The sequence below is a fragment of the Myotis yumanensis genome, unplaced genomic scaffold (genome assembly GCF_028538775.1).
Source record: "Myotis yumanensis isolate MYYU_CA2020_CCGP unplaced genomic scaffold, mMyoYum1.0.hap1 SCAF_17, whole genome shotgun sequence".
Classification (NCBI taxonomy): domain Eukaryota; kingdom Metazoa; phylum Chordata; class Mammalia; order Chiroptera; family Vespertilionidae; genus Myotis; species Myotis yumanensis.
Genome location: NW_027223768.1, coordinates 14,741,449 through 14,754,665, shown reverse-complemented (window position 1 = coordinate 14,754,665; position 13,217 = coordinate 14,741,449). Strand labels below are relative to the sequence as shown.

The 13,217-nt window shown below is 51.0% G+C and overlaps 1 protein-coding gene across 1 annotated transcript in view; it reads left to right on the top strand.

The window, feature by feature from the left end:
• KCNN3 (potassium calcium-activated channel subfamily N member 3) overlaps positions 1-11,227 on the top strand; it is a 141,354-nt gene extending 130,127 nt beyond the window's left edge. The window contains exons 6-7 of the mRNA XM_070397095.1: positions 34-103; positions 3,905-11,227. Of these exons, the coding sequence (XP_070253196.1) occupies positions 34-103; positions 3,905-4,201 (367 nt within the window). The 3' untranslated portion in view covers positions 4,202-11,227. The remainder of the gene's footprint in view (positions 1-33; positions 104-3,904) is intronic.
• Positions 11,228-13,217: the final 1,990 nt, after the last annotated feature.

The following is a 13,217-nucleotide window of genomic DNA, read 5'->3' as shown; positions in this document are numbered from 1 at the left end:
CAAGACCGCGGCCGTCCCAACTCTTTTCCGCAGACTGAGGAGTGTCAAGATGGAGCAGAGGAAGCTGAGCGACCAAGCCAACACCCTGGTGGACCTCTCCAAGGTGAGTGGCCACATCTGAAGCCGTCCGAAGGAGTCCTCAGGCGCTGGCCTTTAGAGGCCTCGGGGGTGGCTGACGTTCACACTGCACAGCGCAGGGCAAGGAAGGCAAGGAAGGAGCACTGCCTCCCCCGTTAGAAAACGGTCTCGGTCCAAGTCCTTCCCAGGCGCAGGCTACCCGTGTGTCGTGTCGCCTTTTAAAACCTGGCGTTTGTTTCTCAAGTTCAATCTCTCGGGTTTGTCTTTGCTTGGAACTCGTTAGCTGCCCTCTCCATCTCTGTAGTGTGTTGCTCTATTGGCTGTACCCTGAGGGCTCCTAAGATGAGCTCGAGTTTGCACAGGGCGGGGCACACTGATGGCCAAGGTGCTGCCGAGGTCACACCGGGGAGAACCTTCCGGTTTGCTGGTATCATCGGACATTCGTTTTCTTGCATCCTTCTGTCCTTATAGACCAGCTTTTCTCGCCCCGAGTTGCGGGTGGGGTGCATCTCTTTCCTTCTCAAGAGGCAAATAGCCTATGATGACTGTTAAGATGCTCCAAACGGGAGTCCTCCCTTGAGAACCCCAGGGCTGGACACCACACTCCCCTTCTGCGTTTCTGGCCCTGAACTGCTGTGAATACTGTAAAGAAGCGCGCTCCTCTTGCAAATCACTGGTGCAGCTGAGTATAGGCACCATTGAACAGAGGGCCTCCCCACCTCCGCACCCCCCTCCACCCCCCTCCCCATTGCAGGCCTTCTCACTGACTCCTGGCAGAAATTATATATCAAGTGTGCCGCCCAGGGCCAGACTAGCAGGATATTCCAGCAGATGTCAATTACCATAATGGCACATGTTCCCGGGTGAGCAAGAGAAACTCCCTCAGGCAAATTAAACACCCTTTGAAAAGAGGGTGCAATCAGAGAAATGGCAGGTTGTTGCACCACGTGCAGGCGCCTTGTTCAGAGAAGGGATCCGGCCAGACAAAGGGCCTCCCAAGCTCAGGGGGGTGGGGGGCTCCGACCAGGGAATGCGTGGCTTGTACGGGGAGAAGCCACAGGCCTGTGTGCCCCTGGAGGGTGCAGAGGTGGCCTGCAGGGCTCCTGAGAGCCTGGAGGAGGGGGCATGTGGAGGGATGGAGGGAGCTCCCTGGGGCCTTGGGTGTGTCCCTTACCAGGAACCCACCGGGACTCCATTCTTAAATGGAGGCATTTATTATAAAGATACAAGGAAGGCTCATTCCAGGCAGACCCTCAAAGCAGGCATGTGGGCAGACTGGAGGAAGGAGCTAACTGGAGCCCGCCCTGGAAAGCCCTCCTACCCTTTCTGCTCTCTCCTGTCCAAGTGCCCGCTTCAGTTCTCTCTCTTTTTCTCCCCCGCCCCTCGCCCCCGGCAGCTTTCTCTGCCTCCTGTCTCCGCAGCCGGACCGTGGCAGGCCCCCGTCCAGAGAGTCAGTCTTCTGGTTCTAGCCACCGGCAAAGGCCCTCGGCTGCCTGTGGATCCTCATGCTAAACTCTCACCGAGATGGGATGAATGGCTGGTTTGGGCCATGTGTCCACCCTTGGACCAATCCGCTGTGGCCAGGAGGAGGGTCTTGTAGGGCTCACAGGGCCTGGGGCCCACCCCGTGAGATGCAGGAATGGCCCAGCATCGTGCCCCAGGATCTTTCTTCTGGAAGCAGCAGTGCTTCCTGCCTGCCTCTCACCTGGAAGGAGTGCTTTTCCTCAGCACCGCCCACAGCCTCTCACAGAGGTGGGGCGAGCGCAGAACAGACTGGGTGCAGCCAAACCTCCGTGAACTGGGAAGAGGCTCATGGGAATGGGGTGGGGAAGTAATGTCAATAATCTGGGAGCGAGTTACCTGGGAGGAAGGGGTGCGGAGGAGAGGGTTAGGGGAGACCGCTGCAGGGCAGGCGCCCTGTGAGGCCTGGAGAGGAGAATGCTGGCGCCATCCAGGCTGTGTCTTCTCCCCGGGAGTCTCCCCGAGGTCCCGGCAGCAGCTCAGCATATTTCCCATTTGTCCACATTCCCTGGCCTCCGGTCACCAGGCAACGCGCAGGGGAGATGACAGGGCCGTGTTCTCCCCGTTTCCTGTCTGTGCTTCTCCTCCCAGCTCCCACCTCCCAGCCCTGCCCTTTGGTCCACCCACCACCACCACCACCAGCTGAGGAAGCGTCAGGTGGCTGTGGTGTTGGATGCTGGGTGGCAGGGCTGGGAGGCCTGGGGCTCTTTGCTAACTTCCATTCCCTCAACTGAAATGTAAAAACAATTCCTAGCCTCAGAGGCGTAAGTGATCCAATGAGACCACGTCGGTGAAAATGCCTGGTAAACTACAAAGGGTTTGCGAACGGTCGTTCTGATTATGAACATGGATGAGGAAGCCAAGGTCCAAAGGAACAAAGTGATGGACTGTCCCGAGGTCAGGAGCAGGCGACGGCCAGCGCTGGGGCCGAGACCCAGCCCAGCTCACCGGGGTGCCCTGTGGTCAGATGTGTTTGTGGTTTTGCACCTTCTGGGAAGGTGAGGAGGTCCTTCACTGCTAATGAATGGAGGAAGCACTGTCACGCCAAAGCCGCCCGCTCTTCCGAGGGCGCCGGGGACAGTGTCCTGCGCGAGGGCAGCCCGGCCTCCAGCCCCCCTCTGGGCGCCAGTCGGTTCCTGTGGGCATGTCATCAGCTGGGAAGGTGCTGTGTTTTTAGTCTCCCTTTCCCCCATCTTCTCTCTGGTTTCTCATATTGGCCACCTTCCTTTCCTCCTTTTTTCTCTCTCCCACCTTATTTCCTACTCCCTGGGCCCCTGAGGGCACCAGTGTTTCTGCATCTTCCAGAGTAGTTTGAAGTTTCTGATGAAATAGGATCAGGGTGTCACTGGCAGATGACCAGGAGCCCGAGAGCCACCGTACCTGGCGGGAGGACACAGAGCGACCGGCAAGCTGGCCCTCGGCCTTGCTGCCTCAGGGGCACCTGGGAGTGTGGAGACGCCCAGGAACCTCGCTCCCAAGTCTCGCATTGTCCGCTCCCCACCAGCGGCGTCGCTTTAATCACCAGGGGCCAGCGCCATGTGAACTAAAAGGTTGGGTGTAATAACATGAGAACTCTCCATTTAAGAAAAAAGGGCTGCTTCTTTCCCATTATACATATTCTCTAATATCTTTTTATAATGAACTAGAGGCCCGGCGCACGAAATTCATGTGCGGATACGGTCCCTAGGCCTGGCCTGCAACCAGGGCCATCTTCCCTGGCTGCCGGCAGCCAGCCCCGCCCCCCGCCACCCCCCACCCCCAGTTCCCCGTTTGCCATCAGACAATAGATCGGAGTCTGCTGGCCGGAGGGGGGGGAGGGCTGTTCCGCCCACTCACTGTCCCTGCCCCTGCTGCAGGTTGCCCTCTGTGTGGGGGGGCAACCAATGGGGCGGGGGCCTTGGCCTGGCACAGCCCGCATCCCTGCCACTCACCCCCAGTTTTCCATTCGCCATTGGGTGATGGGAGCCTGCCAGCCAGGGAAAGGGACCAAGAGGTGGTCAGTGTGCCTCATAGTGACTGGTTGAGCAGTCATTCTTGTCGGTCTGCTGTTACGGTCGATTTGCATATTACCCTTTTATTATATAGGACATGTGTTACTTTTGTAATGGGGGGAGGGGAGCCCAGCGTTCCCCTTGAGCCTCCGTGTCTCCTGGAAAGTAAGCTGCAGCCGCCTTGGCCACGTCAGGCGTGGCTGGAGTGGAAGTTACTCCTGGTGGAATCTGGAGGAGTTTCCACTTTGGCCACTGCAGATTGCTCTGTGATGACCTGTGGTCCCCTGTCTCTCGCCCCTCTGCCCCTCCTCCAGATGCAGAACGTCATGTATGACTTAATCACAGAGCTCAACGATCGGAGTGAGGACCTGGAGAAGCAGATTGGGAGCCTGGAGTCCAAGCTGGAGCACCTCACAGCCAGCTTCAATGCCCTGCCCGTGCTCATCGCGGACACGCTGCGCCAGCAGCAGCAGCAGCTGCTCTCGGCCATCATCGAGGCCCGGGGCGTCAGCGTGGCAGTGGGCACCACCCACACCCCACTCTCCGACAGCCCGATCGGGGTCAGCTCCACCTCCTTCCCGACCCCGTACACAAGTTCAAGCAGTTGCTAAATAAACCTCCCCACTCCAGAAGCATTACCCATAGGTCTTAAGATGCAAATCAGCTCTCTCCTGGTCCCTTTGCCATCAAGGAATGCTGAGACCAGGGAATGTAAAGAAGAGAGTCCGAGCTACTTAACTAACTCATGTTCATTCAGCGTGCTTGGTTCGATATGCCTTGAAACCAGAAATCTAATCTCTGTTTAGGTGCCTCTCCTTGGAAGCAGGAAGCTGAGATGACAGGAAGCGACACCTCTGGCAGGGCCCTTGCTGCAGAGCTGGTGGAGAACAGAAATCCACGCTCAATCTCAGGTGTTCACAGCGGGAGTGGGAGCCACATGCGCTGACGCGGCCAACAGTGAACCGCCCAGAGAGGGTCCCGCTGGGGGAGGGGGCGTGTGAGGCTTGGGGAGTGGGCTCCTCACCACTGGGGTCCTCGAGCACACCTCTCTCTTTTCCTTTTGTCTGAGGGAGCCGCTGGATGGCAAAAGGAAAAGAGAGCTGCCCACAACTTGCCAAAAACAGTCATTCTTTCCTCCCAAACCTTATACAATCATAAAGCCCAATTGAGATGGGAAAAAAAACACACACCCAGAAAAATAAAAAAGCCAGATTTCCCATCCATCCAATATCAATACCCGTATAAACCTGTGTGTTTGCAAGAGCGTGCACACACACACACACACACACACACACACACACACACACACACACCCATCCCACATCCCATCCAAGTCTTGTCTTTGAACTTGACCCAAATGAAAAGGGGCCTGGCACCTTCCCCTGCACGCAGTAGGCACTCTCTCTAAATGTGTGTTGAGTTGGTCTGGACCCCAGTGTGGGTGCTTTCCGTTCAGGTAGCTTGCTGGTGTTGGCCACATGCTGAGCTTCACAGAAGATGCAGGTCCCTTCAGACACAATACAGGTTGCTTCATCCTGGATGTGCACCAGGTTGCTGGGTTTGAGAGGATGCCAAGCTAAAACTGTTGGCATTCTGGAGGGATAAGCAGCCTTCCAAAAATAACAGCTTTGCAGAGTTTTCTTCTTATATCCGAACGAGTCATGTTCCTATAGAGCACGTGACCAGGGGTGTGCACGTGGGGGACGGGGTCTACACAGGCACAGGCAGGGGCGACCCAATGACACCTGAGTAAATAGACGTGTTGTCTGGGGATTCGCTCAGCGAGATGTATCCAGCAGCGGGGTCTCCAGGTCCAGATGTTAGGAGTACAAAGGGGTCAAGTGCCCCATGGGGTCCCTTCTACCTGACCTGAAATCACCTCCACATGAAATATTATGAGATTAAAGGGAGCCCTTAGGGAACCTTGTGGGTCAGGTGAGATGACATGGATATGTCCATAGCCTGTTCCTACTGTGCCATGTTAACCTTGGTGCAAAAACTATTCTAATATCTCTCCAACTCCAAGAGACTTCAGAAACATTGCCATCCGGTGTAGGGACAGGCGTCGTGAGGAAGGGGCCTGTGGGAACCAAAATATTTCCAGGACTCCGTGACCCAACCACACGTAGCAGTTGTCATGTGGAAGCGTCGTGTTACTCATCACCTTCTCACTCTGAGGCCTTTGACGTCTGGCCGTGGGGAGCTACAGGATGCTGCATGGAGCATTTTGCCTGTTTAGGGTGAAACAAAAGGGTGTCCTGGTTGCCCTGCTGGGCTTCGCTTTGTGCAGGACGCTGTTGCCATGCTGGAGGCTGTTGTCTGGCTGGGCCGGCTTTCCTTCCGCAGGACTGGCCTGGTCTCCTGAGACAAGGGAACCAGTAAAAGGTAGATGACTCTAGAACTAAGGCCACTCTTCTTTTTTTAATCCTCACCTGAGGATATGTTTTAATTGATTTTGAGAGAGAGAGAGAGAGAGAGAGAGAGAGAGATTGATCAATTGCCTCCCATATGAGCCCGGACCAGGGATTGAGCCCGCAACCTTTTTGTTGTACAGGATGACGCTCCAATTAACTGAGCCACCCGGCCAGGGCAAACTAAGGCCACTCTTGCTAAACTTTTTTTTTTTTTTTTTTTTTTACCTATTTAATTGGCGTTGCTGTTCCTTTCATGGTCTCATGTTTATTCGATAATCCCTTTGAACATTTTCGTTGGTTGCTTTGCACAACACAGATGCCGCCCTTGCTGTTGGCTTTTTATGTTTTTACTTGTCCTTTTAGCTATTGACTCTCAGAAGGATCTCTCTCCATTTTCATGTCCCAAGAATGGTGCTCCTGCTTTCAGTGACGGTTCAGCTGAACAGACAAACCCATGTGTAAATAGGTGAAATGACCATGCAGTCTCTTTAAAGCATCAGTTCCATTTCACGGAGTAAGGACCACTGCCAGGTCAAGTTGAGGGTGCCAACTCTGATCATTTAACCTACAGCCCTAACTATTCACTCCTATTCACCCTTTCCACTCTGCTCAATGCTGTGGTATGTGTGTGTGTGTGTGCACGTGCACACAAATAGCAATTTATCCTTCATTTCATATAAATGACGTGCAAGATTCCACTGCCATTCCCCCTGCCCCAAAGTGTGCACAGACCATCACTGACCCATCCAGTCTGTGGACAAATCGTCTGTAATCCATCATGAATGTTGTGCACTTAGTTGAGCGCGGAAGACCACGCTAGCAACACTAGTAAAGGGTGTGGTTGGAGTTACTTCCAGTAGCAGTAGCCACTGGCATCCTAGAAACACATTGGATTGAGAGCATGCCTTGACCTATTGGTAGTGCAATAGCTATGGATGGATTTTATCGTTGGCAAAAGAATACTTAATCTTCCCTCCCCCCCCCCCCCCAAAAAAAGTTATCAAATTTGCATGTTGATCCTGCACTGGTAAATGGAAGGCTGCTTCTCTGTGCTAGTAATTCAGCTGGATGTGGGAAGGTACCCATTCTCCTGCAAGGACAATCAACCCCCGATGACTTAGGTATGGATGATCCAGGGTATGTTACCCGGGGGTTCCTCCCACGGCCAGTCTTTTGGCTAATCCCACTGTGCTTCAGCATCACAGGCCGAGGGGGAAAGAGGGCAGGCGGACTCTCATACCATGCCCTCTTGTTCCTTATTTCCAAGTTTGATGGTGGAGGAGGTTTAATGATCTGCTCAAGAATTGACTCTATGTAAAAACTGCGTTACAATCACCTCCAATGCTGGTTGAGTTCTGTCCACTCCTGGAAGGCTGACCTAGTGCAGAGTCCCTACTATAACCTTCGTGATAACCTAGTAACAGGTCAAAGTACCCTAATGTTCCCTAAAATATCTAGACACTTGAAAAAAACAACAACACAGGGCCACTGTTCTCCCTCCCCCCATCACTTAAGCCATATTATAGCCTCATGTACTGTAAAGTCAGGGATGTACTGTGATACTTTAAGACCACTAATCTCAGTGGAACTTCAGGATATAGCATCAGTTGTAAATCATACCAGACTAGGGGCTCACTCCTCCTTAGATTGAAGTCCAAATGGAAATCACCTCTGGCCCAAAGGCCACATACGTAGGATCATCATGACTAAATTGCCATAAGGTATCTATGAACCGCTCTTGCAACCCTCATAATATGTAACTTCATGAGTTCACATCTCCAGAAATGCTTACTATGACCCAAATGAGCAAGAGGCGTAAGGCCCTGAGTCACCACTCACTAGTGACCTCAGCAAGGACCAGTGGTGTAACAGCAATCTCATGACTTAGGAGGTGGAGGAAAAGTATGTGCAAGTAATTTCCAAAGTGCAGAGCAACTGCAAGCTATTGTTTGTTTAAGGATAAGAAGGCACCGGGTGGAAAAAATAATGACTTTCATATATTTGAGGATTTCCCCCTTAGATTTCAGTAATGTCCTTGTAAGTGAGTGATCGTGGAAAAGAAGAAAACTAGAGATTCAGAATCAGAATAAAATTCTAACACTGGATCCCCATCTTTGGCCAATTCATAGAACCACATCATACCTCAGTTTATCTGTACTTAAAATGAAGACACTAGTTAATGTTATTAAGTACAAGGTATTCAATCGATTTTTTTTTTAAAAAAATGGAATCACTATTGTCATCAACAGCAAGCCAGACCAAATCTATCTAGCCCACACTTTGATGTGACAGCTGAAGGCAATCAGGAGTTACCAAAAAGTCATTATTATCTATTAACTAGGCAGGGAGAAAGATAGGAGGAGCACACAGCTCCGGGACCTCTCTGCTCTTCCGAGTGCACCTCGACAGGCAGTGCACCCCGATTCCGAGTCAGTGTTGCCCTGCCGTCACAGCACCGCACCTGGGCCACGGTGAGAGCCTTGCACTACCACTAGGTTACTCCTCTTCTTAAGTTTCTGCCTTTAAATCCTAAACTGTGTCCCCAGTTCCATCCAGTCATTCTACTTCCCTGGAAGTTGCTGGGAAGCAGATGAAGGATCCGTTAGTGGTCGTTTCCGCTGTCCCCTATGGACTCTGCTGCGTCCGGTTTCAGTACCTTAGACAGCTACCTGGTGGCTCCCTGGTAGGCGCGGAACAGCCCCTTCCTTCCCCCTGCAGTCAGACAGCTTGATGGCGCTCTGGACAGTTTCCCTTCCTTCTCTACTGCCACCAAAGTAACCATGGGGAACGCGGCTGTTGACCCCACTAAGAAAGGAATGTTCCAGAATAGCAATAGTCACTGTCGGCCTCTGGCATAGAACGTAAGTGAGCGCTCTTCGTCCTGCAGGCTTGTGCCAGGTTGCACGAATAGAAATGAACATGAAACTCCTGTCAGACAAGGGATATGTAGCTATGTCCTGGCATAGACGGAAGCTTGTTAAACAGTATTCCGTGCAATGGTATATTCTAATCTAGGCTAGGGGGAAATAACTGTGATCTTTTTTTTCTTACACCATTACTGGAAGCGCCCAAACACAAACTGGAGTTCCCTCTGAACCAAACCATGATCCAATCTTCAACGTATGACCTCCAATCTAGGTGCCAAGTGCCCCGTGACACTCATTGACACACCTGAGAATCGCATTCTGGAAGCGGTCACCTCGGACCCGGACCATGTGTTGAAACAAACAAAAGAGGCGTTGTGACCAGCCAGGCTGATGGAGGAAAAGCACAAAATTTAATATCCACCTGAAGTGAGGATCCCAAAGAGATGCTGAATTTATAGCCAAAAAAAAAAAAAAAAAAACCGATGACAAATCAAATATGAATCTGATCGGAACAGCCCACATCCAGATTCACAGGAGGACAGGGAATAAATGACGTTCTCTAACCGTGTCATATTATTTCAGTTCTTGAATCTCAACCAAGAGCGATTCACCTTCATCGGACACAGTGTTTAATGACACAGCTACTCAGTGTTGGTCCCAGACTCTCATTCCGCACCAACCAGAAGCGAACGACAGAAGAGAATGACAGGATGTTCGTGGAGGAAACATTTTCATGGCAAACTCAGAAACTGAAGTGTTTATATTCACAATCAGATGAGCTTCACTATGAATTTGCATCTTGCCTCTCTGTACTGCTTGCTATTTTTTAATGATAGGAGAAAGCATATCCGTTTATTTTAAATATGAAATATATTGCTATATTACAAAATATATTGTAACTTTCCATTAACATTTTGTATCCAACTAGTCTTTGGCAGGTCAAGTGTCGGCCTGCTCTCCCAATGACTGTTTCTGAGTACACATCCCTGCGAGTGATTGCCCGAACCCCAGAACAAGGCCCTCAGCCTACACAACTGCCATGGTCTAATTCTCCAAGACTCGACTCTTAGAAACGAGAGAACATTATTGCGGGCTTAGGAGGATAATTCTACCCTAAATTCTATCAAGCCATTATTCCAGAAGAAATTTTTTTTAAAGCCATTACTCCTTTAGTAGCTGTGCAGAGCCAGTTGAATACGAGAGCAGGCTCTTTCTATGTCAATTCAAAGGCCCCGTGACGTGAATGACAGGCCTCAAACTCAGCCAGCGTTTCCTTCGGCTGAGTCAGAATCGGGCATGGGGAAGAGCCGTGCTCTCCTGTGACACAAAAGACTCAAAATTCTAGGCATTCTGGGTTTCTCTGTGTCCGAGTAAATGCTGGCTCGGAATCCCACCTCCTCGGGGCTCGCTTTGAGCCCCGTGTGCCCACGGGCCTTCCAGAGTTGGGAGCACCTTTGGAGGGGGCGAGGTCCCCGCTGTTTACCCACAATGTGGAGCGCAGCTCCTGAGGGACAGAAGGGAGAGGGGAGGGCCTGTGCAGCCAGATCAGCAAAGAGGCAGGCTTCCTTTCCTACTAGTTGACTCCAGCTGGGAGGAAAGAGAGTGCAATCCAGATGTTTTCCTTTCTGGGAAACATTGGGGGAAAGCCTCTGCGTAAGCAACTACCAAGGCCCTCCTTCTCTGACACGGCAGTTGAGACACACCGAGAATTTCTCACTTCCCTCCTTTGAATGACGGGGGCACTCGATGAAAACACGGTGTGTTGGTCACAGAACAAAGGTTCCCCAGAAGCAACGGGCCTCCCCCCACGTGGGACCCTCACTTGTTAGCATCACTCTGGGATGACATTGCAAACCCAGCGGCGTCAGGGCAGACCTCGCTGGGCGTGCTTGTCTCTTCCTTGCCCAAATTCTGCAAACCCACACAGGCATGCTGATAGTGCCGAGCAGCAGGCCTCCTCCTGGAAAAAAAGGGCTGGGGTCCTCTCAGAGCTCCATTTATTTGAGCTTAAAGGTAGTTAAGGCTGGGGGCTCGCTGAGGTTAGTGATTCGTGTCATCTGAAGGACAAATCTCGAAATGCCCAGCTTCCACCTGCCTGTGCAGCTGAGACCTAACTTAACACACATTTTGTCCTGATTGGACGACGTTCACTCCGCATCTGCGCCGCTTCTCAGTTGCACGTTAGGCTGATCTCCATCAAAGCCATCAGGACGCCAGGGCACCTGTTTCAGCCGGTTACTCACACCCTGGGCCATGGGGATTTGTTTATTCTGTTTTATAATTGACTGATGAATGTACTGGGAGTAATTGACTTGTCTCTTTATATTTTTCTGCTACTAAATAGAACTGAAATGTCTTTTTTTTTTTTTTTTTTTTTTTGCTTTCCCTTCTAGCGCTCCTCAGACCAAGGCTTTTGCATGCATAGTAAGTGAATATATTCTGATCTTTCCCCCCTCAGAGTTATGATTCCATCTAGATCGAGGAAACCAACACACATTACTGATTTGGGGAAAGCAGACCCCCCCCTAGCCCCCGCCCCAACAAGAATTCAGGCATATGGCTACTCAAAGTGTGGGCCACACACAGACCAGCAGCAGGAGCCTCATCCGGGAACTTGTTAGAAATGCAGAGTCTCAGGCCCCACGCCAGCCCCCTGCATCGAATCCGGCCTTTTCACAGGGTCCCCAGGTGATCCATACACACTTTAAATATTGAGAAGCAAGCACCGGCCTTTCCCACAGCAATGGTAACCAGCATCACTAATAGTCAGAAAATCAAACCGTTTCGTCCTTTTTGCGGAATGAGTTGATGACGTTAAGGTCCCACGTGATCATAAGGATAAAAACAAATGCACCTTAAAATTCCACTTGAGGCCATAGAGCTTGGGTGGTGGGCACAAAGAGAGGGTCTGTCTCCAGTTTAGTTTTGTAAATGCTCACTGCACAGCCTTGAGCCCCCTTGCAGGCCTTTTCAGGGTTCTCGTTTTAGCCAGTGCTGGCCAGGCCATCAGGATATCGCTGGCCCCGCAGGGCGGGTCCGGGAAGGTCTGCCCAGGACAGCGCAGAAATAGTGCTCCTTCTCTGGGGACCAGCATCCCAGCAGCGAGAACCCTCCTCCCTAGAGGAAACTAGCCAGAGGAGTTAGTCTTAGCATCTAGAAACACTCCTAATCTCTTCTTAAGCCAATTCCCGTACCCTTTACACCAACCGGAGACACCCCGAGGTGAGCGAGGAGAGAGGCGAACTGTGATATTGGCGCCATAAATCGATATGTACCCAGAAACAGTTATGTTCTAAGTTAATGGCTTTAACCTGTTCATTGTAAAAAGTGCCTTGGACTTCAATCTAAAGAGGTCAGTATACATATGTGTGTGTGACGTATGTAGGCAAATATTTACATCTGTGTAGCACACTCATATATGACATATACATACATATATAAGCGCTTCGTAATATATTCTATTGCTATTTGCAGCTCCATTTCTTTTGTCTGGTTCTATGTTTATTTGTCTAGTGAGACCTTTACATAGAGGGGTTCTATTCAGGACATCGATGTATTTTTTTGTTTGTTTTTTACTTTTTATTAAAAAGGTAAAGGATATTAAAAAAAAAAAAAAAAAAAAAAAGTCAAGTGCCTGAAGGTTTTGAATGGAGTTGTGGTAAACTTTCTCAGGTCAACAAAGAGAACACTGGTTTTTCCTTTGGGAAACTTTTTTTCTGTCTCAGCAACTCTGATTCCCCTTGGTGGGAGTGCATGAACAAAAGCGGTCACAGCGACTTGGTAATTCCATTATAATCCATTTTTGTGGTCCCCACAGCGCAACAGCAGAAATTTTGTTCCGTCTAGTGAGCGATTGCTTTCATACATCAGCATCAGAAGGGCCTTCCCTTTCCATGCTGCGCATGGTTTTGTCAGCAGGAGGCAGACTAAATTCAAGGGAATGGGGTTCCCATCAGCTGTAAGCATTGCTTCTTTCCACTAGCGCACCCAGGAGGACAAGTGGGGAGTTCCTTCCCTGAACCAGGTGGGAACCTGTCTTACAAGACCAGCAGGGGGCCCCAATGAGCTTGCTAGGCTCCTGCACCCTGCCTTCCCATAGTAATACAGTCGCCTGTATCAGTCGGGCTCTCTGTTAGCCAAAGGTCTTCTCTTTCTGTGGTGACAGCTTGTAAGGGACCAACCCCTCAGGTTAGAAGGGGGAGTCGCCAGGTTTCCATTGCTCTGCTCAGGAGCTAGAGGAGGCGTGCTTTGAATTAACTCAACCTTCTCTCTAGCTCCCTGCCCAAGCGGCAATGCCCATTCACGGTGTCAATCAGAAGAGACACCGCAAGATGTCAGAGGGGACC